At 30.6% G+C, this 25,998-nt stretch overlaps 1 protein-coding gene across 1 annotated transcript in view; it reads left to right on the forward strand.

Annotated features, from left to right (window-relative positions):
• Positions 1-19,332, forward strand: part of LOC131850592 (synaptotagmin-10-like) — a 63,990-nt gene extending 44,658 nt beyond the window's left edge. The window contains exons 6-10 of the mRNA XM_059200881.1: positions 7,170-7,338; positions 8,116-8,236; positions 12,228-12,399; positions 16,090-16,290; positions 19,133-19,332. Of these exons, the coding sequence (XP_059056864.1) occupies positions 7,170-7,338; positions 8,116-8,236; positions 12,228-12,399; positions 16,090-16,290; positions 19,133-19,136 (667 nt within the window). The 3' untranslated portion in view covers positions 19,137-19,332. The remainder of the gene's footprint in view (positions 1-7,169; positions 7,339-8,115; positions 8,237-12,227; positions 12,400-16,089; positions 16,291-19,132) is intronic.
• Positions 19,333-25,998: the final 6,666 nt, after the last annotated feature.

A 25,998-nucleotide genomic window follows, 5' to 3' on the forward strand; every position in this document is an offset into this window, starting at 1 on the left:
AAGACAAAAGACTATACTTCTTGGCTAGAGATTTTGTAAAAACAAACAATTATGCATTTTGCTGGATTAACCATGGCCGTATTTTTGTGAAACAAGCCGAAGGTACACAATCAAAACAAATTAAGTGCGAAGATGATTTTAATAAGTTAATTAATAAGTGTTAAGCTTTCATAACATCATTACATTAATTTTTAAATATTATTATAATGTTATTTTATAAAAGTCTGTTTTCAATTATACCTACTTGTCTATTTTTTATCTATTTTTGTTATGTAATTAATCTCTGTTATAATAAAAATATACATAGTTGTCCAAAACAACACACAAAAAACACACAAACCTTACTTCTAATAAAATTAACAAATAGTCCCACTTGTTATAAATATACACGAAAACACAACATACACATTTCATACTTACTGAATATATATATATACATACAAAAATTCCTATATTTGTCAGAAATCCAATCATACAAAAATAGCACAATAAAAGAAATTAGTCTGTTCATGTGTACCAGCTTGATATTTCATTTGATAATACCCACTTTAAGTTTAATATTTTTTCTGCCCTCAATACTATACAATTTAAACATAGTCATTACTATGCTTAGTATTACCATGACTATGAAAATAGAAGTGATTTTGTTGGTTTACAAAAAATGGCAAATGAACTCGTATGAATACCAATACATTCACTTTTAATTCCGCAACCACATCCGTACTATCGGACATCGATAGTACGTATGAAATATCATGCACTAATCTCCACGACCCAACAAAGTGCTCCACTGTGCTAGTACCCAGCTCAAATACTAAGAAGTCACTATCTATTTTAAGCTGTAATATACGCAGCATTAATCGTAACTTAGACTCATTTCTAGTATTCGCCGCAAGCATTGATATTTCTATAGATGTAATGGTACTCACTGAATGCTGGACAAACGAAAATTTTGTACCACAGGGTGTCACAAATTATAATATGTTCTACACTAAAAATAGTCTAAATCAAAACGACGGAGTGGTTATATATGTGCATGATAGTTTAAATATTTTGTCTGTCGTGGAACCAAATATATGCGATGGGAATTGTCTCCTACTTAATTTAAAAGATTATGTTTTAATTTGTTCATATCGGCCACCGTGTATTTATAACCCAACAAATTATATCAACTCATTAAATAATGTTCTCAAAAATATCAACTCAAAAAATAATATAATATTTACAGGAGATATTAATATTGATATTATGCCAGAAAACGTAAACATTTTTACAAACGATTATATTAACCTTATGGCTTCATATGGTCTGTTTCAGGGTATAAACCGACCCACTAGAATAAAAACATGTATCGATCATTTTTTTATAAAAACTAGAAATAAATGGCAAACAGTAGTGTTTGATGAACTAACTGATCATTCTCCGATTCTATTAAACATAGCCGAACCAAACATAATGTTGAATAGGAAAACTGAATATTGTAAAAATATAATTGATTATAGTACTATTGATAAAATATTAAAGCAGGAAACATGGCATACATTTTATGAAATGACTGATGTTAATATTGCTGCTGAATATCTAGTAAATAAAATTCAATCATTAATAACAGATAATTCGAGTACTAAAATTATTTCTAAGAAAAAACGCCCTTTAAAACCATGGATTACAGTAGGAATCGTCATTTCTATACGCAAACGTGATAAATTATATAAACAAACAAAAAAACATATTAATAACACAGAACTACACCAAAGATATATACAATATAGAAATACATGCAATAAAATTATTAAAATGGCTAAGAAGTTGTACTATGAAACTGAACTAAAAAAATATAGTGGAAATGGTAGGGAAACATGGAGAATAGTCAAGGAAGTATGTAATTTAAAGATAGCAAATGAATCTTGTACAGATCTCTTAAAGATCAAAACTAATCCGGTGGAGTCTCTGGATAGGGTAAATGAATACTTTACAAATATAGGCAAAACTTTAGCAGATAAGACTCTGAGGAAACTTAGAGTTACAGATAATGAATTAGCCAACATAGCAAAAATAGACAATCCCCCTTTAGATTCGTTAGCTTTATTTTATACAGATCCTATAGAAATAAAAGGCATCATTAACAGTCTTAAGTCTAAAAGTGCCCCTGGATGGGATACTATATCGTCATCTTTTCTTAAAAAATTTGCTACTGTCTTAGCTGAACCGATTTCATTCATATGTAATCTCAGTTTTGGTAGTGGAATATTTCCAGACATATTCAAGAAAGCAATTGTTTGTCCCATTTTTAAGGCTGGTGATGGTATGAATCCCTCTAACTATCGCCCAATTTCACTGCTGACTGCCATGTCGAAAGTAATTGAGAAAGCGGTTAATAAAAGGCTGATGAATTACCTCGAGAAAAAACACATTATTTCAGATAATCAGTTTGGATTTCGAGAGGGCAAGTCAACAGATGATGCTGTACTTAAACTTACTACATTAATTTCTACATACTTAGATAGTGGACAGAAGTGTATTGGTGTATTTCTGGACCTCCAGAAGGCATTCGATACCGTCTCAATTCCAATATTGTTAGTCAGACTTGAGAATTGTGGTATTCGTGGTGCAGCACTGTCTTGGTTTAAAAATTATCTTAATAATAGACAGCAAATTATCAAAGTTGATAAATACGAAAGCCACAGTACAGCCTGCAACTACGGAATCCCTCAGGGTAGTATTTTAGCTCCTAGTCTATTCTTGGTCTACATTAACGAGCTCAGTAAACTCATGATACAAAATGCGGATATTCTAGCCTTTGCAGATGATACTGTTGTACTCTTTCATGCAAACACATGGGACGTAGCTAGAGACATCGCAGAACGCGGACTCACAAAAGTGACCAGATGGCTAGAAGATAGTCTTTTAACATTGAATATAACAAAAACTAAATTTATATGTTTCAATATTACAGCTACAAACGCCCCTAGACATAACTTTAACTTAATCATTCATACATTTCCTTGCAATCGTGATACTCAAAAATGTCAAAATTGTACTCGAATGCAAAGAGTCGACAATATAAAATACCTTGGTGTTATGGTAGATGAGCGACTGAAATGGGACCCACATATAATGTTAATTACTAAAAGAATTAGAAAACTAATATACGTATTTAAAAATCTTAGAGAGGTTGCACATAAAACTCTTATAATCCAGGTTTATAAAGCACTCTGTGAGTCTATAATTAACTACTGTATTTGCTCATGGGGTGGTGCTAGTAAAACCTATCTCATTATAGCAGAACGTGCACAACGAATAGTATTGAAAGTTATGCTTCGTCAATCATTCCAATTTTCTACCTACAAACTGTACCAGGATGCCAAAGTTCTAAGCGTTAGAAAGTTGTATATCGTTAATTGTATAATGAAGTACCACAGGAAAACTATACCAAACTTAACTATAGTAGAAAACAAAAGAATTGATAGCTGCCCAGTACCTTTTGCCAAAACAAGCTTTGCCCAGAGACACTATAATTTCCATGCGCCTTACTTATATAATAAAGTAAACAAATTATATAGCATAAAAAAGATGAAAAAACTGTGCTAAAAAACATACTAAAAACCTGGTTAGAAAGTCTAGACTATGACCAAACAGAAAATGTATTAAAATTTAACTCAGGTAATTGCATACATATATAGTTAAAGAATGACTATATAAACTATATAAATAACACACACATACATATATACACACACACACACATATACACACACACACACATACATATACACACACTTACCCACATACCCATACTCCTAATGAAACACATGGACACCATAATTTTTATTCTTTTTTTGTTTTCCTCATTTTTCTTGTATAAGTACTTATTGCTTTGATTTTTTTTTTTTTTTTTTCTCAGTACACTGTATTAAATAAAAGTCCAGTACAATCTAGTATGTCAAAAAGAATAGCGTCTCTTTATACATTTTTTTTTTTTTTGTATTCCTTTATGTACACAACTGCAGATGTACCAAAAAATGTTTACAGAATGTTGGAGGGAACTGGCTTTCGTGACACAGGTTTCACCTAAATCGAAAGCCAGGGCTAACTATATTTAATTGTACCGTGCATTTATGAATAAAGTTTATTATTATTATTATTATTATTTAATTGAATCCATACAAGGCCGAGACGGGTTCAATTGTTTACATTGAAATATTGATAAGTTTATATTACAGATAAATTGAGAAACTCTTGAAGCTATGATTCAATTAGATATAATATTACATTAAGGGTTTCAAAATGTAAATGATAATATCTGGGAGGGGTCAGTTCAAACCTATTATTTTAGATCGGCTTACGAACCTCTTGAAATATCCTCCAATGATTTCGTACACCAATATTTCTAATTACTGCTAGTCCTTTTACTCAAATTTCAATATCTTCTATGTAATAACTAGCTGTAAATAATTGGGAATTTGATCTGATAGAAAAGTCAATTTATATTAATTTGTTTTGGCATGTATGAAATTAATATGATATTCATATACTAGAAATACAAATTAAATTAAATCAAATTATCATTCATGTAGATTTATAGACTCTTATGATATGTCAAATATATCGCCAGTATGAAGTGCTTTCAAGATAAGAAGAACCGACAAGAAACTCTGTTCTTATTATTTTCAAATGACTTTATACATGATTATAAAATACAGATTATATTTTTCATTAAATTGGGGAGAACGTAGTGACCAGATTATGCTGTTGCATTTTTATCAAAGGAATTAGTTATATAAAATAAATACCTATATACTTGCATTACTTCTTACTTTGTATTCCTTACAAATATGTATATACTTCTTTTAACGATAGATTAATTTGGTTTTGTTAAAATTTATATAAACGCGATATTTACTATAGTCGATATCCAAAGTAACTGCTAGGATTTAAGAAATTATTTTACTGTTTAAAAGGCAAAGTATGCCAAAGTGATATAGACGTTATGTAAATATATACAAAAATCAGAAAGTTATGGCCAGGGCGAAGATGGGACGGGCCATTAGTCGACTTCTAAATGTAAAACTTGTTCTTGGTGTGGATAAGACAAAATTTGTGCCAAACATTTGAACAAATATACTTAGATGGTGGAATATAAAAATATATATAGATGTGAGTGCTAATCTCGGAAACAGCTGAACCTATATCATTGTGGTTTTCACAAATGTGTTGTGGTAAGCTTCACTTAAAATTTAGTATTTGTTTTATTCCAATCAGATTATAAACAATAAAAAATAAAGCAGAGGCATGTGTAAAAGATATAGACAGTTGATTTTAATGAAATTCTTAAGACTGCATGTCGTGTACTCCTTTCAATATAAAACGTGCTACTACTATGAAAATTTTGTAAAATAACTAATTAAATACGATATTTTTTTTTCATAGAATAAGGCAACTCATCAAAGTTTCACACTAGTCAGATTTTCTATAATCAAGTATGATTTAGAATTATACGCAATTGAAAAATTACATTTCCATTAAAAAAAAGGTCTGTTCTTTAGATTATTCAATTGAATAATCAAAAGCAATATAAAATATGAAAATGTGCAAAATATTAGAATAATAATGAATTTTCAGAATACCGAAAAAGTATTTATATATTTACTATAAAAGAGTAAACCAAGTGGAGCGGAACGTAAATATTTAGAGCTAAATTTCGATTGAAAGTATTGCTATCGCGCTTGGACGAGAGGAGATGCAAGGTTTCTGAATAGAGATAGAGCGAGTACTGAAGTATAACTACAACGTAATTTTATAATATTACCGTGAATAGTACGCACCAATTGCCTTCAATTATTCATCATTATTGCCTAGAATCTAGGAGTATTTTCATTAATTTATCAAATAATGTCGTATAATTAACTCCTATTTAACATTTCCCAAGATAAATACAGTTGTCTAAACTGTTAGAATAGTGCCCTTAAGTTTAGGACCAACTCTTCAAGTGATATAATAATATATTAGATTAAATCTCTTTGCATAAACTTTGATAAGGTCCAGTTATTCTATTATAGAAGTAGACAAACAAGATATACAATTTCACAATTGTAGATTATATTTAAAGTGGATATTTACCGTGATTCTATTATTTCGAAGCTCCTGATATTTATTAATTTTATCTGTTATATGTGCGTTTCTTAAGCGTATATTTTTATTTCTCACTGATTCTCCGGTAATAGACCGGAGAGAGGGGAGAAATAAAAATATGATAGTGACATGATCGTGATCATGATCGACATTCGTATGGAAAAATTTCTAATGCATGACTTTTGGAGTTTAAATGTGGAAAGTAAATCGCTGAACCACGACTACATTTTATAACTTTATTAGTCGTAGAATAATTAATGTGGAGGCTGCACATTGATTTTTTCCCATTTTCGCTTAAGATATACAACGTCGGCAAATTTGTGATTGTTTTAATTAAAAAGAAACAATTTGAAGTTTTTCTATTGAAATGAGAACAGAAACTGATTTGAATATTAAAACCATAAATATACCCGATTGTCACCGGCAGGTCTTTAGAAGTTCTAATGAAAGTTCATTCACCTACAAACGATCTAAATTGTGAGAATGAAAGACCCAAAGTAAACTTTCTTAATATTACTTTTTTCATACGTTTTGGAATGGAAAAACATCTGTAGGCTTCTTTGAGGAAAATTGGTAACTATCGCGTATAATATATAATGCTATGATATGAATCAACAGACTTCATAATGTTGGCAACACATTCAATGAATATTGAAATTGTTTCAATTATGTATCTGTGTTAAATGATTATTTATTTCATAGTTACGTTTAAGTTTAGCTAACTTTTCTCAACTGATGCTATGCATGCAAATGCCAATTGTAAAGCACTTGAATGGACAAATTTGCTACTTCTTCGAGGATAGAAAAATATTATTGCATAATTCAACCCTTGTAGAACGGGAGGGCGAGTAATGCCTCGGGGTGTTAAGTGCGCCATGTCCATCTTTATTTGTGTATTTATGCATTGAAGTAGTTAATATGTCGGCCAGATTCGACCACATGAGCTCTGAAGCTTAGAAGTTAACGTACGGCCAAGACTTCATCAAATCCATATAGAGGGTTATGAAAATATATCTAACTTGTGTCTACCTCCACAGCGTACCCTATGAAGAACTTCGCCAACGCTATCTTCAGTTCTCCGTATATGACTTCGACCGGTTCAGCCGTCATGACCTGATTGGCCACGTGGTGCTGAAAGGTCTCCTGGAGTCAGCTGATCTGCACCAGGAGATCGAATATACAATGAATATCTTAGCTGCACCACAGGTAAGAAACTACATCAGTTTCTTCTGCATTTATTTTCAGAATTTATGTGCAAAATTTTATTAACGCGGACTTATAAAAATACAAGTTGATTTTTTTGAGATTTAGTATAGACGATGTCTGTCTTCGGAGTCTATATATATATTTGTGTCAAATTTGATTAAAATACGCAAGAATTTGTATTGTCGGTTATTTTGAATCGATATTTTGAATGAACATATCATTAATCAAAAATTTTACATCGAATATTGAGCATTCCCGTCCCTCGTTTGCGGATGCCTTTTATAAATCCCTTCGGGTCAGATTTCTGAAATAGACCTTCGTCAAGATGAATATTATGTGACCTTAGTCGTTAGGGTAACAATTTTCATTGAATGATTTATACAGTTCTTACCTTCTAGCTTTTTATCAGGATATCAATCATTTAGGACGTATTTTAAAGAATTTAATTTTACATATGGATTTTAAGTTAAAAAAAATTACTCTCAATCGGGCCCGGATTTACCAGGACAGAGAAGGCTTAGGGGCTTTATTATCAGGGGCTCCGCCGCAATAGTATGTATTGTTTTAATTTTTTTTACGAACGGAACAATCTAATAACGAATATCGGAAGAGTAGAACTTTTATACATACGATTGCGCATGCGGATGCAGAATTCCATTTCATTCGTAATATAAATAATAAATAAATAACATTATAAAAACTTGACATGCTCAAATTTTTATTAATTAATTATGTAAAATTTTATATTGTTTGAATGTTATTTGACTTTGTCCTTAGGAAAAGAAAGACCTCGGCGAGTTGATGTTGTCACTGTGTTATTTGCCCACGGCTGGGCGGCTTACCGTGACCGTGATTAAAGGTAGAAACCTGAAGGCAATGGACATCAATGGTTCATCAGGTACGTTAGATTTTTAACTTTTGGTACCAAGATATCGTTTCATTTTACTAAACTTTTTTTCTTTTTCCAAAACTATGTGCAAGAAAATTTGTATATATTTTAGTTATAAAGTTGATACCCATTTAGAATAGAAAAATATCGTATTCAATAACTAGCTGAGTCATGACTTCGTGTCGTACTAATTCATACGTTCATGAAAGTCCCTCAGTAATAGTTTTTCTCATGTTATTTATATTATCAGTTACATTTTTATTGTACATACATTTTTGATAATTTGCTCAGTATTTATAATCATCATAATCAGCTTGCAGTCCACTGTTGGACATAGTTCTTTCCCAAGGAATGGCACTGGGCCCGATCATCCGCCCTTCTAATCTAATCATTACCCAGAACGCTACGTATGTCGTTGCTTCACCTAACTCCGGGGAATCCTATGTTATGATTCACGTTACGCTATGCTCGGTATTTATTATACCTAAATCTTTAGTGATTAAAGATACTGGGTATAGAAAATATGTAAACGAATATTTTTTGACGCCATTATCCATAAGAGAAATATATAATTGGTAATTGCTAATCTCCTGCTCAGTAAAACACGATACGAGTATAATCACGTAACATACACGTTTTGAAGTCGCTTGAGAAGGAAATTACTTTTCTTGGTTGCGAATGCAGACGTGACAAACGGCCTTTTAATGTCACACAAGTGGGGCGAATGCCTGCGTTATTGGAATAATATTATCCCTATAAATTATGGCTAATAGCCGTATTTTAAGCAGGGAACCCTGAAAATGGTTCCGTATTGTATGACTGAATAATACGATAAAGGTTAGAAGTCAATCTTTGAAACTGGGTGCAGAATTTCATAAACATTTTATCGCAAATGAAAATGCTTGTAAATTTACAGCAATGCAAAAGGGCGATGGCTTTTCGATAATTTATGAATAGAATTGAAAGCAAGGACCAAGACACTGGTAATATAATAATTCTGTGCATATACAAAAGTATACAAGTGTTCATTTGCGATAAAATGTTTACGAAGAAAGTAGTTTTTTGTAACGAATGTTGTATTTACTTTGAGTATTAAAAAATGTATAATGCTTAATTGTATAATAAAGATTTCGTCGCATTATAGTTTAATAAACACGATACAGTGAGCCGCATGCTCGTTTGTCCCCTGTGTTATAAAAAAAAAAGATTAGTATAGATTAAATGTAAGTTTTGTTCTTATAAGCACGGTCTTAAAAAGCGGTACTTCTCTTAGATACTATAGCAATAAGTCAAAATTAAAGTCGTTTTTATGCACGAATTAACAATTTATCGACTGTAAGATGTATTTCGGAGGAATGTGAGATGAGGCAGTGATATGGTTATTGAGGCATGACCTTAGTCCTTTCGAAAGCTAACGCATGAATGCCCCTGCCCCACAAGATGATATAATGGCCGTTCATGTATAACTTGGTGACGAGTAGTCAGTGACAACTAAGTATTAGGGAGAACGTCAGGTTATTTGCAGTTACATAAAAACACTAAAGTCGTTCGTAATATAAGAGAATTTAAATTACTTATTCCGTAATTAAATTATCTTCTAAACTCTATAGAGTTTTCCTGTTAGCATTGTTTTTAATTATTGTAAAAGTAATGTTGTTTTACCGTTTTCAGTAAATATAATGAGGCGATATAAACAAACCTTAATTGCTCTTCGAATTTGTACAAATATTTAATCAAGAGCGTAGAATTCGTGTTATTTTATCCTATTGATGCTCATATGAGTTTTCAGTGAGATTGCCATTTTCAGTAAGATATAAATTTTGTTATTTTCTTATGATAACGTAAAAAATATACACATAAACGTCAATTTCAGTCACTTGTGAGTGATTGACGCATAAGGACACTGAGGCATATAATTTTTGTCATGCCTGATAAAGGATACGCCTTAATTTAGTGCCTTATCTGAAAAATATCTCTCAAAGCAAGCTGCTTGGCGGCTGAAATGAGCGAGACAAAGGCATAAAGACGACCTTTTACAAAGTCTTCCGGGGTAATAATTATTCCAGCCATTGATACACGTGTGAATGTAACCATCACTAGAAAACCAACATTTTCATATTTTTTATTCAGAAACTTTTAGTCAAACTGACTGGCTCGCTGACATAGTATTTTTTGTTGAAGTATAGATATATACAAATGGATATAAAAAATGAGATACCTTTGACGTAGCATTTTGGCTTTGATACATCGACCGTATGATTGCTACAGTCTGTTAAAAAACGGACTAAACCGTTACATTCCTATTGTGTTTACAGCGTATTGTTGTATCGCAGAGGAAAAACGATTTGCATCTTTCAACTCATTGTGCTATTATGCCTTTGGAGAAAGTAGACTTGAATTTTAATATAAAAAAGTATTGAAAATGTTATATTGAATTCAGAGTGAAACTCACAAATTACTTATTTTACTTATATTCAGAAATACCATAACAGTATATACATAGACTGCTATAGTATTTCTAATAATATAGATATAATAATATATATCCCTGGACAACACACAGCGCCATCTAGTCCCAAGCTTAGCAGCGCTTGTGTTATGGGTACTAAACAACTGATATAAGGACATAGATACTTTTTTTTATAAATACGTATTATATAGATGTGTACAAAGAGAACACCCAAACAGATACAAACAATCATCAATATAAATGTTGGTATCGTGCAAGGAATCGAACCCGCAATCCTATCACCCCGTCGGAACTAAAAAGGTTTTCTAAACCGCAAGACCACCGAGACCTTCAATAATGTAGACTGTATAGGTGAGGTACTTTTGCCACACTTATTTAAATTTCATTGCTTTTTTTGTTTATTCAGGCTATTAATGGCCGATATTATATAATACATATCTTTTAAACTAATATATATTTGAAATAATAGTATAAATACAAATTGCCTCTATAGTCACGGCATTGGCGACGTCAATCTGCCATGGTAGCTCCGATACACTACGCCCTTTGGTCAGTAATCCTCCTTTATGAATGTAGCATGTTGGTCCACAATGCCTTGAAACAAGCTATGTGACTTGATTTCAGCTGTACCACCCTCATTATTAGGTTACTACTGGTCCGTATGCAGTCGACAATATCCTGCTCATTGGAGATTATGTTGGTGGTATGTTTGTGAGATCTGGCAGTAAAATTATAATGACATGTGGTATATAGGCATAGTATAATATTTTAGTCCTCCTGAGTAACAACATGTAATAACTAATATTTAATACTAATGTCTGTTGTATCGTGAATCATACTAATACTACTTATGCTTGTCGTTTGAAATGCGTGGACGGCCGTGGGTTCTTACCTTTTTGAACTCCTACGACCCGGGATACTCATCTTATTGTTCTTGTTTTTATTGTAATCTATATAATTAGTGTACAATATATTATATTTGGGTTTGAATGTTAATTTATGGCGTTGTTATTCTATTATTTTTAAGACAGTTATGGCCTTTTCAACTCCTACGGCTCGTCATACTTTTGTTTGTAATATTTTCAACCCACAGCCTGAAGAGATTTTTAATTTGACTGTATTTTTGTATTTTGTATTATAATATAATATATGTACATATATATGTATGTTAAACTGTTCGCTGTCTGTACATTAAATACCTATTTTTTTTCGAACAAGACTAGTCTTTGTCCGCAGTTAGCCTTTACAGCTTCACCGAATGATAGGATGGACTTATGGAGCGGCTGAAGGCCAACTCTTGTCTGACAGATTGTAATAGATAACTACTAGGTGATTTTATCAATATAATTGAACATAAAGAACAATTGTTAGTATTTTTGTCTGTTAGTCTGTGTTTTAGTCTCGGTTCTCATCAAAATATTCGTGGTATTCTTCACTTGAAACATGTATATTTTATTCCAATCGGTTTGTAAACAAAAAAGTTGAACATAAACAAAAATATTGTATTCTAAACAGTTTTTTTTGCTCTAGATCCGTACGTGAAGATCTGCCTCATTTGCCAAGGCAAGCGCATCAAGAAGAAGAAGACTACAGTAAAGAAGAATACACTCTGCCCTGTCTACAACGAGGCTTTGGTCTTCGATTTGCCTGCGGACAATGTGTTTGACGTGACTCTGCTTGTTAAAGTTATTGATTATGACATGTGAGTAGGATTTTGGTTTTTTTTTTATAATATTTTGTTGTTTAGGCAAATTTTGTACGATGTCGTCTGCGAGGGTTCTTTTGTGTCACCTATTAAACAGTTTGCAACATGTTTTTCGGTTGAAGGGTGAAATAAAGCAGTAAAATTACAGGAAACGGAGCTATTAGTCATCTGAAATGGTAACAAATGAGAATTGCAGTGTCCGTGGCGGCGTTCATGGATTTATGACGGTTACCATTTACCATCAAGTGTGCCGTCTTGCTTGTTTATTATTCCAATTACATAAAAAGTAACACTACTGTTGTCCTAGGAGGGATTCTGTGTAATTTTGTTTGATACCGGTGTTTGCATCACCGCAAAGTCAGTCTATATGACTTAACGCGATTTACTTTGGTATCGGTCATCTGGTACTGGTACGAAATAGTCTTGATAATTACATTACTTTATTTAATAGTGGTCACCCAATGGTCTATATAAATAAATATAATTATTATATTTCATACTCCTCCGTCCGCTCAATTTTCGTAAAAATGTACAAAGTTTTTACGTAACGTATTAGATAAAAAAAACCGCCATTATAAACCTGTGTAGTAGGTATATAAAAGAAATAGATTGTAGATAATATAACAATGAACGCTAATAACTTTATTATGTTATATAGCTTCTTGTAGAATTAGAGAACATACCATCTGGGACCACAATCCAGACGGGCAGACAAGGACACAGTTTACTACAATTCGTTATCTTTAAATATAATATATTAATAATTAAATAATACAGCCTGTGCGTCACTACTCTGAGCGTAGTGACGCTTTGGTTTACTATTGGTGGTTTACTATTCTAAATTGCACCCATATTACGTGAATTCAAATTTGGCCGAAACCAAAAAGTTTGTGTCCATTTTTATTATAATCTCACCTTATATTATTAATAATATTTGTAAAGGAAACACCAATATAAAATAAAAAAAATAATACAAGAAATGACTAAATGATGGCTCGTCCCCTGCCACGTCGCATTCCAGCGAAATGTAGGCATTGCTGAATGATTACTTGACTTGGCTTCCATTCATCCATTTTCCAGTATTCTATCAAACTGGACGAAATTTTGTCCAAAGGATAAGGCAACTAATACCAACGTTTAACGTGTAATTCTAAAACAAACTATGTTTAAATAAAATACTTAAACATAGTTTGTTTACCCTCAAGTATTTCAATACTCGATTTTTACCAAGAAAAGATCTTTAGCTATCTTTATATAATCAAACACAGTATATATAAAAATAATTACACATTTTTTAAATGAACATTTTATATTTTATGCTAATTACTCTTTACTCCTCTATCACTACATAACCTAAGTACAAGTTGAGTCAGTTTATTTTCTTCCCCGGTACCTCCAAAGCATACTTGAAAATAATCTTATAGTCAAGATTATTAATAGGATTTTTTTTATAATATATTTTTAAAAATTCTATTCAGATTTATAGATGATATTTTTATTTTGAATAAATAATCAAATGTTAATTCTTTCATTCTACCTCTATGTTATATTATATTATGGATATGAAAATAATACTAAAGTTCTTCGAATTTGTAATAAAAGAGCAGATCGTGTATTTGAAATAAAACCTTAAGTAGCTGTTATTGTTCTCAATAAAAATAAAACACTCAATTTCAGAAATATATTTACAAAATGCATTACAGCCAGTGAGTGCAAAATAATATTTGCATATTTATTAGAATTAGATTTACACGAAACTCTATAACACAAACAATGCCAACCGGAAATTAATGTTGACGCCATATTCCATTTCTAGGTAATATTAAAATGAAGAGAAGTATTCTCTGGTAGGATATTAAAACAATTTCCTTCACATAGATAAGTTAAATATTACCATTATGTGGATATATAAGATATGATCAAAAGAAATATTGGCTTGGAAATATCTATTGATTAAAACACGGCTGCAGCGGCATTTGGAGTAAGATGAATATCTCTTTAACGACGCAATAACTTCTTTACTAGTGATTAGACAATAATAATCTAATATTAGCTAATAAGAAACTTATGCGATTAGAAAAATTTAATATTAAATAACGATATCTGAAAATAGAAAGCTAATGCAAAATATTTGGTATTGTTCATATTGAGAGTGCTCATGGGCGGTGGTAATTATTTACCATCAGGTAGGCACTTGCTGCTCCTTAATCTATGTCTCCCTATGTGATAAAAGAAAATATTTGAGAAGTCAGAATTATAGCATACAGTAAATAGCTTCAAAGTAATTATATTTTACATGTGTATAGATATAAAAAGAATTAAAAGAAGCCGTAAAGTAAGACAAGTGACTTAATTTATTGTAATCTCTGCTAATGACAAGTGTGTAGTATTACTCAATACATAAATGGATGTGGCAGTGTAATTACAGGGTATACTTTAAGGCATGATACCTTAGATACTTTTTTATGTAATTGAAATGACTTACAAGCTGGTGGTGGTAATTGGTAACCTTCGTCTATGTACATGAATACGATGATGATACATCCCTTATGTCCGTTGGGACATCACGTTATCATACAACACTTATATACCACTCATGCGTTGTCATTCTAGAAGAATAAAATATCCTATTATGGCTCTTATCCAATATTTTCAATGTGTAATCGCCTAATCCGTACAACGGAAACAAGTTTTCAAAGCCAGCTGCTTCTTTTAGCAGCCGCTGAAATGCTGAAATAGGTAGGACTGAGATACGCAGACGAGTTTTTATAGTCTATCTCTGGTTCAGAATTGCATAATATATTGCATTGCATAATAGCATTAAGGGTAGGTGGTACGTAATGATGGTAAATGACGGTTGTCACTTACCATCAGCTGAGCCGTGAGCTTATTTACCATTACAATAACATAAAAAACTGACAGATAATATACAAGTTGCGAAACTTGTGTAGTCAAAGCTTTTAAAGCTCACAAAACTTATAAGCCACTTAATATCGATGATCAAGTAAAATACATCTTAAATTTCCATAAATAGTACATTAATATAGTGTTCATAGAGAACGCGTATAGATAAGAAAACTGTATTCATGTTCATTGGTTTCGTAATGTTGTACTAAACGGTACGTAAATCAATCATTGTCAGACTATTGTTTCTTTGAAATATCCATTAGTGAAGTTTTGAAGCGAGTGAAGGGCATTAAAAGACTTAAATGAGATTGTTTCTATCAATATTTTAAGATCATTTATGTAATATTCAAAGATGATATGATCACTTAGTAGTCATTATAGTTACTAATATTTATCTACCTTGGACTTGCTTTTTTGAGATAGCATATGTCTATCCTAGTCTACAATGGTGTACAATCGTGCTTCACGTAAAATTGCATTGTAAAAAGATAACAGACAGACAGACATATTTTAGCATTTATAGTAATAGTACGGAGAGAGAGGCGAAGAGATTGTTACATTTATATTAGACCAAGTAATGTCGTAATAAACAGACATAAAATATAAACAATTTTCTATATCAAAATTTAAAAATATAATTAAAACATACAATTAAGAACTGCAATTGAACATTAGCATATCTTTAATTCTAGATATATAAAGAAGTAAAATCAACGATTAGATAATTTTAGCAAAAAATAAATACGTTTTTAATTGATATTTAACATGTTTTTTTAACAGGATCAGTCCAAATGAACTCATAGGCTGCACGGCTATAGGGTCAAGTCTGATTGGAATAGGCCGCGACCACTGGCTTGAGATGTTGGACAATCCTCGTAAGCCAGTTGCCCAGTGGTATCCTTTGAACAAGAGCCCACCAGCAAACGTCGCGCTACCATCGAACGATCAGCAGAGTGTAGCACTGAACTGCTTAAATGGAAGGTACGACTATTTAAAAAAATTATAGTCACCCGGAATAGGGTGTCTAAGCCTCATATAAAAAATAATGTAAATACATAAATTATTACGTCTCTGTCTACCTCATACAGGATAATAGTCGTGACGGTATACGTCACGAGTTTATTTGTTTATAAAGTTTATTATACCAGATACAGAAATTAATTAATAATAATAATAATATGTTTACATAGACTGATTTAAAAGGGGGTTTTATCGGTAAGCAACCTCTTCCTTTGGGCAGAGAAACATAAAGATAAAAAAGGTATGTAGTTACATACATTTTTTAATGATTGACAATCGATTGGGGCATTCGTCTCGCAAACAGTATACGCTGGCGGGGCACCAGTGAAGGGTGATAAAATGAAAATGAGGTCAGGTTAGTTAGCTCAACCTGATGAAATGACTTGGTTTCCAGGGGGAACCGCATAGAGGCAGACAGGTGATTCATACTAAGAATCCCCTTTTCGCCAGTTACATACATTATCAACTGTCGATGTTGTGGTGAACGAAACAATTGGCATAATCATATTTCGGATATGTTAATCGCTGGGGGCGAGTCTACCGATATAAATAATAATAAATAAATATAATATATGTATGTATGTATTAGTAACTACAACATATAATGACGCAAAAATCTGTAATATCTGTAGGAAATACTACATGCTAAACGAAGCTAGTTGTTGTTATAATTAGGAATTTCAGATCCTTTAATAAACTTGTTTTGTAGATGATTTTTAATGATTTTATGATAATTGTCCCATTTCTTTTCTTCATTCTTTTCCAAAGATATCTAACTCATCATAAGACTTTATTAAAAGTATTGTTTTTAGGTTCATATTTCATTTTCCTTATTGATTCGAAATTAATCTAACAAACATTTTGTTACACGTGCCAATTATTCCAAATAATAATCTGCTTTAATTAGTATGAAATATTAATAAATCACGTGGATTTAAATCTATTATCTATATTGTACGAGGACTCGATTCATTACGTGTCGATATTGTATGGATAATTAATGGTGTAATCAATATACGTCAAAGAATATTAAATAATTAATATACCAACGTAATGAGAGCGATGTTTACCCTATACACAGAGTAACAAAAACGTCAAGAGGGAACTTTATTTAAAAATGGAAGTTGTACAGTGAAAATGTATTGTATACATTAAGCAAACACACTCACTTATACTTGTTCTTATCCGTCAGAATAGGCCTTCAGCCGTTACATAAGAATCTACTTCCACGGCTTTGGAGTGCCCTTCTGCACTCGCCCCTAGTGTCGCTCGATGAATGCCAGCTACAGCCACAGCATTAGAATACTTCGAAAAAAACCTTGTACATGTAAAAATTACTTTATCAATTGGTAAACTTTTTTCAATTGTTCGTCAAAATTAAAACCATATTCGTTTTTAGGTAAATAAAGTGGCGAAATCGATGTTAATAAATAAAAACATGACAGAATTGAATTAATTATTATGGCATTACTTGTGACATTGATAATTAATATCAATCGTAATGATATGATGGTAATACTTGACTATCTCATATGTTTTAGAACAAAATCGTAGTTTAGTGTCCCCTCTTGACTCTTTTGTTAATCTGGGAGTATACATAATCATGATTGGCCTTGTCCTTCTCAATTTTCAGTCAACTCCATAATGGTGGTATTTAGTTAGATGAAATATAATGTTTCATACAAAATAAAATGTCGATAATACTTTATCGACGTTTATGATTCATTTGTAATTTATAGAATACGTTTTACAAGTCGTATTAATTAATTAATTAATTTCTAGTCTCTCTATTACTAGAACGAAATTTAGTTGCTTGATTTGATAATTCGTTTTATAAATAACGAGCTACCCACCCTAGTTTCGCACGGGTGTACATGTATTATATATATAAACCTTCCTCTTGAATCACCTATCTATTTAAAAAAAACCGCTTTAAAATCCGTTGCGTAGTTATAAAGATTTAACTTTGTTTTATACAATGTAATGATAATGATTTAATAGAATAACTTTAACCTTATTATTAAAAAAAATAAAGTAGGCGTAACCGTCAACATAAAACCAACTTTGAGAACCGTTCTGCTTCTAACCTGTTTCATTTATCTTAAAGTGGCTAATGAGTCGACAGTTCCGAAAGGCTTTATTTTATCTTTTAACAAATGACAGTGACCTGTTTTTAAGGAAAATGTTAATTGCTCAACACTTTAATCTTCCTGAAATAACAAGCTGTTTTTTATCTTTGTCTTTTTAAGATTTTCTTTGATATAAAAATTATAGAATAACAGCTCTCGCAGCCATTAATGTAATTAAAAAAATGCTCGGGTTTAATTTGATTGAGATTTCTTTTTTATTTGTACGCGCCCGGTTTTATAGTTTGCTACTGCATTTTTACAACGAGTATGAATTATGTGGTGTTTTTATAGAGAATTATTTGGATTAGTAGACATAGGAATTATGTGATATTTTAAGCACAGAAAAACTGCAATAGGAAAAATTACTATACCCTGTGGTTAGGTCAGGCAGGTAAAATATATGGTACATTTTAGAACTTTGTTGTAGTATAAGCAGACTTAACCACAGACTATAGTATTTTTTTCCATTGCAGTTTTTCTATACAGTATACCTTTATATATAATACATATATATGTATTTCTATTTATATTGCTATGTTTAAAATTCTCGTCATATTAATTATTGTGTTGTATGCTGAAATAATTGCTATTAATGTTAGAGAAGTTAAGGCCACATCCCCTAAATTCACTTTGAAATGTTTCAGCGTTTGCTCATCATCTTCTTTCTATTTCAGATGAAGAGACGGAAAGGAAAATATGTAAAGTGTTATACGATTACCAGTACGCGAAGTATCTTGTTGGTTAAAATCAAGGTGATACTAGTAGATGTCATCGCTTAGATGCTCTCAAGATGCCAAAATATAACTAAATGTGACTAGGAGATAATGGTTGTATGTCCATTTATTGTAGACGATTCAAAATGAATGTTACGTGATATTGCAAGTAGAGATTTAAATCTAGACTAGACTATTATATATGTTGAAGTAGAGAAAAGAATTTACTCCTTAGAAATTTGTTTAAAGGTGGATATAGACTATGTAAGGGTGAGCACCGAAAAAGAGCTAGGAAATTGGACCAGGTAGGTTTAGACTAATGGAGTAATGGAGCAAGCATCTACGAAATTGTTTGCGTATACTTTTGGGTAAGTAAATGTTTTAAAGCTCTTAGAGTACTGTTGGCTATTTCTGAGCATGTATACTCTAAAATTTGAGGATTTTAGATAGAGTGTTGATGCGTTTGCTTGGTCTAAATCCACCTTATGAGATTGTGTATGGTTTCTCATAGGTGTAGCATTTGGTTATATCCAATAGTAGTAATTAATCATGAATCATTGACTACCTTTATAACATTTCACTAATCTCCCATTTTTGTTACTACCTATACCTCTATATACACTGTTACTTCTATACACTTTATATTTATATTATACTTATATATCTAAATACGCACATTTCAAATTCAAGACTTGATCGTGTCATGTACATACATAATTATCGTAAATGTTGTATAATAGTTGTTGTCTTTTACAATGTATTTGGTATAAAAAATAAATTATTACCTAGTCGCTACTGTACTTTTGAGATAAGCGTCATATCAACTAACTAAGTATTACAAACTGTGAAATGCATTTTATGAATATTCAAATCTGAACTACTTTTGCATGTATTAAAAAAAACAAAAAAAAATCTAATGTATCTTATGTATTCAGTTTAGTGTCGGACAATAATGAATGCGGGCTTTGAATAAAGAAATACATATTTATTATAAAAAAATTCAGCGATATATATGGTCGCAACAAATTGTGTATTTATGAACAGAAATAAATTATTTTTTAATTAATTTTAATTAATTGCACAATACGATGAATGTAATTCGTTAAATATATTACATGTTTTGTAATATAAAATGGAAGCTTTAAATCGTGTTAAAATTTAATATAATATAAAAAAAATATCGAATATATACTCAGATGTAAGCTGTTATTGTAATTAATATTGTATATCGCATTTTATTTGCTTGCAATTACAAAATATTATTACCATACAATTTTGTGACTAAAATAATTTTAGTTATCAATTTAATGAATATATGTAATTTATTTTAATTAGCAATTTATAACTTATTTATTTAAATACTTTAATTGCAGTTATTGTAGATTGTACTGATTGAAAGGTAGTTAAAATGCTGATAAATATCTGTACGTTACAGAGTTGTTATAATTAATATTTACTTTTATCGATATCTTAAAAGGTTTCCACAAGAGTACATTTTACAAAATAATGAAGAGGATAATTAAATTACCACATTTAATTAGAATAATATTCTGTATGGATAATATTCTGATTAGGTCGTTTTAGATTCAAAGGAAATGGGATTAATGAATTATTTAAAAAGAAAATTGTGATGAACGGTGAGTTGAGATATAATTAATTGTATTACTCTTCTGACGTTTAGCAAAATAATAAAATGAGCTAAATATTAAGTACAATTTAAAAGAAAATAATAAAAAAAATAATTGAACCCTTAATTGTACTTATAACATTAAATATACGTCTTTCGTATTACGTACTAAGAATTTTCTAAAAGCTGCGAACTGTCATCATTCTTTTCTAAAAAAAATATAAAATTAATTAATAGCTGTAATGAAAAAAACTTATTCTATTACTGATTGGTAACATCTGTATTTTAACAATATTTTCAATTTATTTGTAGAATGAAAAATAAGATTCTTATTGTTACCTTTATTCTTAATATTCGATTTTCTAGAACATCAGAGAGCTGGAGCAGAGTGAAAATCCAAGAAACATGAGTTTAGTTCTGTTCTGGAGGATTAAATTTTGACCTATTATTATGGGAGAAACATTATATTAAAAATCTAAAATATATTATATAATGATATATGATTATGAAGGTTATATAGTTTGAACAAATACAATTTATAACTAAATCTATATGTTACAAATATTAACTATGTTACCGTAATTTGTATTGATAATGTCAGATTTACACAATGACGGTTTTGCGCTACCAATATGCTGGCTAAAGAACTGTAAAGTAATCTTTTGACGTCTGATGACTTTTGATTATAACATGCAGTCGCTGATGAAGCGCACTTGCCTGCTTACTGACGCCAGTAACTTGGGCGTGTTTGTTACTCTGTGGTAATCGAAACTTACAACACAATTGACTGGTGCTGAAACCACTAACGTATAAATTAATAGCCTGTGGTTTGCTAGGATACTGGGGGTCTACTATGAAATAACAAATCTGAATTGAATTTCATGCGAAAATTTGAACGCTTTTATTAGAAATAATTGTAATAATTTTCTAGATTTGAATTATTTTTTATACCTAATGTTACTAATATATATATGGTCTAGTCGATATAGTGAAAATTATATATGCTTAGTACTGAGTATTTTATGCTCTGTTTTCTTATGTATAAACTGTGTCGATAAATGATATAGATATTTCTCTTTGGTATTAATAGCAGTAAAACACCCGTTTGTAATTTTTAATTTAAATTTAATAAGTAATAAAGAAGTAATCTATAATGATAATTAAATATTCAAATAGAAAGAAATAATACAATATACATCTGTATTACATTTTTATAAAATGTACCTTATGATTTACTCGTTGGAGTCTTAAATTATTGAGCACCGTTTCGATTAGACCTTATATAACATTTTAAAGTGTCACTACTCTACCCTTCATCAAACAATTTCAGTTAGTCTAATAATTTGAGTTTAATGACGCAAGTACTCGTAAAGTGTCGCTCGGATTTGAACATTAGGATTCGTAATTCCAGATTAGACCCCCTGTTGCTGGCCACAAAATATTGGTTATGCAAACTTGTTATCGTGTAAAGGAGGCTTCATATTAAATATGTTCGTTTTATATTGTGCAATTTCTATAGTTACATATATTTATTCAATTTAAATCATTTCTTAGAATTGACAATTGAATTAAAGAAAATGAAAGTACAAGAGTTGGTTGCATTGCATGAGATGTAATATTTTTGTATGAGAATAGGGTAACAGTTGTACTTAATATAATGTTCTTTATACTGTAACACTAAATAAGTCAATGTAAGTTACATTATACTGATTTACGAATAAAATGTTAACATTTTTATCTATTTCTTTTATTTATCTTTTAGCGTCATATGTTAAGCATATTATAAAGTACTACTGCTTTTCGTCTATAGTCTATTCTACGAGTCGTTTACTATATTACAATTAAAAAAAAGGTATAGCAATAACAAATAAAGACAAGTTGAATGTTATTTTATTTTATGTTAACCAAGTTGATGGTATATGGCAACAAGATGCCTATGTATATATATATATATATATGTATACATAGGCGTCATGCATTGTCATTCCGGAGAAAAAAGATGTCATACCTCCGTACCCTATAATTTATCTGTCATATTTAACCTTCAACCGAAACATGTAATAAAGTCATTTGCTTGGGGGCTGACGTAATTAGTGAATATGCAAAATAATGTGGTGGATGAATTAAGAGATTATTGAAGAAAAAAAAAAATATTTTCTTCAATAATTTACTAATTCATCCACCTTCAAGATAAGCCTTGGTGGTCTAGCGGTTGCTGCTCTGCCTTACTTCCGATGATCACGGATTCGATTCCTCACACGGTATGAACATTGGTATTCATGAGTATAGTTGTATTGGTCTGGGTGTTTTGGTGTGTATTATGTATGTATTTACAAAAAAATGTATCTATGTATTTATTTCACTTGTTTCGCCATAACACAAGCTCTGCTTAGCTTGAGACTAGATGATACTGGGTGAATTGTTTTGAGATATATATTAGTATAAATGGTAGTGTATGTAATGTTTTTTTCATTTAATTATTGTATTTTTTATAAATAATTTAAAAAAATAGTAGTATTAATAGTAATAGAGTATTCTGCACTCCTTCTCTATACGAATTAGAAGTGTGCGATTTTTTTCTTTTTTACGAAAATTGCACGAAGAACATACCCCATACAAAGTATTTGCTTCAAATATTAATATAATATTTATCAAGATGGTGAAGGCGTATTACCGTTATTAAAATATATGTCATATAATCCTTAGGTATATGAGTACATTACCCAAAACAGACCTTCAGCTTCATTATCAAGTAAACTCCATAGCAAACTATACGTTAGATCATTATTACTTACCTATCCCCTCAGATCGAGAACGATAACTTTATAATTATCGCATTTAATATAATTTCGATATTCTGTATTAGGAATTAATAATTTTGACTAGATTTGCAGAGGGAAGTGCGACGCTTTTACAGGAATCTACGACGGAATCGCGGATCGGAACATGTATGTATTCAACATAAACTCGACGACCTTAAGTAATAGTGTAAATATATAAAAATATTATTACACTAATTCATAAAACTATCGTATCGTTGCAAGTAATTTTAAAACTTGCATCTTAATTATTATTTAAAGAGTTTAAAAGAGAATAAATTAATAAACATAATATTCAAAACATGTTCGTCAATATTTAAACTTAAAATTGAAAACATAATTCTTGTTATAGTTTCAAGAGATCATTAATTTTCATTTCAAGAGATCATTAAATCAAAGGAATAATGTTCATTGACATTGTTTGGAATGTCCGAAGTTTTGGTTCTTGTATAGGACCAACAAGTATTGGTACAGTTTCGTTTTTGGAAATATACTTAACTTCGATTTAGTAAAAAAAAAATTGTGAAATACAATTAATAACGTTTGTCAGATTATTACTTTATTTCTTATTTATTTATTATTTATTCTTTATGGTATTATCTAAAACAAATGTACCTACAATTGGCGAGCTTAATGCCACATAACATTCTCTACCAGCTATCCATTGGATACAAACAGAAACCGGTTGAAGGGCAGTAATTATTTCCAATTAAGCTTTTTATGAGACATATGTTTATATGAACAAAATCAAAATCTTGAAAATTGTTGGTATGAAGGAACTCTCTCAAACCTTCGATTATAGACAAATCTAGTGGTTTTTAACTCTACTGAATCAACTTACTTACATTTCTTCTTAGAATTGTTGGTGGATGACAAAATGGGTAATACGTCAGGTCATTCAGCCCATTATGATAAATTGACCGGGAATTTAACATACTGCATTTATTTTTACATAAGAGGCGAAATAAACCTCAAGGCAATTGAACTGAAAGTTTTTCTCGTTTAGATCAAATTATAAGGTAAAGTGTATCAAGCAGCAGGGGTATTGAAGATTTCAATTTCATATCGATACTATTGCTGAAAAGTGATTCTATAATGTTATTGTGCGTGGCAAAAGGTTTCTGCAATACTGCTAGAGCAGTAGTTCGTAGACGAAGAACCGCCATTCATTCAGATTATCAGGATGGTAACTTTATTTCTAACTGGTTATGTGATGTTGAAATTCCGCATCTAGCATTATATTAACAATTCCTTATAATAGTCCATCACATAACTATTTGCTATCACATCACATAACTAAAGGTAACTTGCATTAATCTTAACAATTCCTCTGAATACTCTCCATGATATATACGGTAGATATTGTACAATATGCAATAATAGGTAGTCAGTAACAAAGACGCTGATCGCCGATGATTCAGTCTGCTCGGATTTAAATGCGGACAAATGGAAGCAGCTGACAGTGTAGTGTATTATACAGGTACACAGTATAATACCACAGGTATAATAATAACTGAGCTTAATAAGTATTATCTACATAAAAGCTCAGAAACAAGTATTCAGAGTCACATTATTAATGATAACTCAAATACTACCACTTCATGCCAGATCTTGATTAAAATATGGGATTACACAAGAACTAACAATGTTCAATAAAAGAAAGAATATTGAAAACCGTTTCACGAAGAAAATACAAAAAAAATACATAAAAATACACATTAATTTCCTTAATTTTTAAAGTCGTGTGTAATCAATTTTAGTAATAACGGTAAGTACGTTATTACAGTAGCAACAATAAATATTAAAAGATACTATACTACTGTATGTACTAATGTTTTCGTAAAAAAGACTTCAGTAGTAAGTGTTGTAAGTAATATAATTCTAATAAGCAAATAAATAAATAAATATTAATTAATGTTTAATCATAATATCGCTCCAGTTAAACTCAAAATGTTAGTTTACAAGATCAAACAAACTTCACTTTCCAATTAAAGCGCGACACCGTAAACGACCTGTTTTTTCCCAACTTTGTCCATCTCGACTACGGTAACCATATAAATAATGACATTTCCTGTTTGTCTCTTACATTTATATAAATTTTTTGTGTTAAAAAGTAGTTATTAAAAATTTAAATTAACTAAAAAATGTCACAATATGAAGAAAATATCATGCCATACGATTTTTTACTCACAACTATGTAACAATTTATATCTGCTATCACATTTATGTAAATATTACGCATCGAGGTATAATCTTCATTATATCTCTATTAATTAATCATTCTTAATTATAAATTGGCCAAATCAATATTTTTTATATTCAAGAAACTTAAAGACTGTACAAGTAGAAACTTACGCAATAAAAATAAGCTAATTTTACCT

Source organism: Achroia grisella, unplaced genomic scaffold, assembly GCF_030625045.1.
Source record: "Achroia grisella isolate CSIRO2021 unplaced genomic scaffold, CSIRO_AGI_Agris_v1 utg777, whole genome shotgun sequence".
NCBI lineage: Eukaryota > Metazoa > Arthropoda > Insecta > Lepidoptera > Pyralidae > Achroia > Achroia grisella.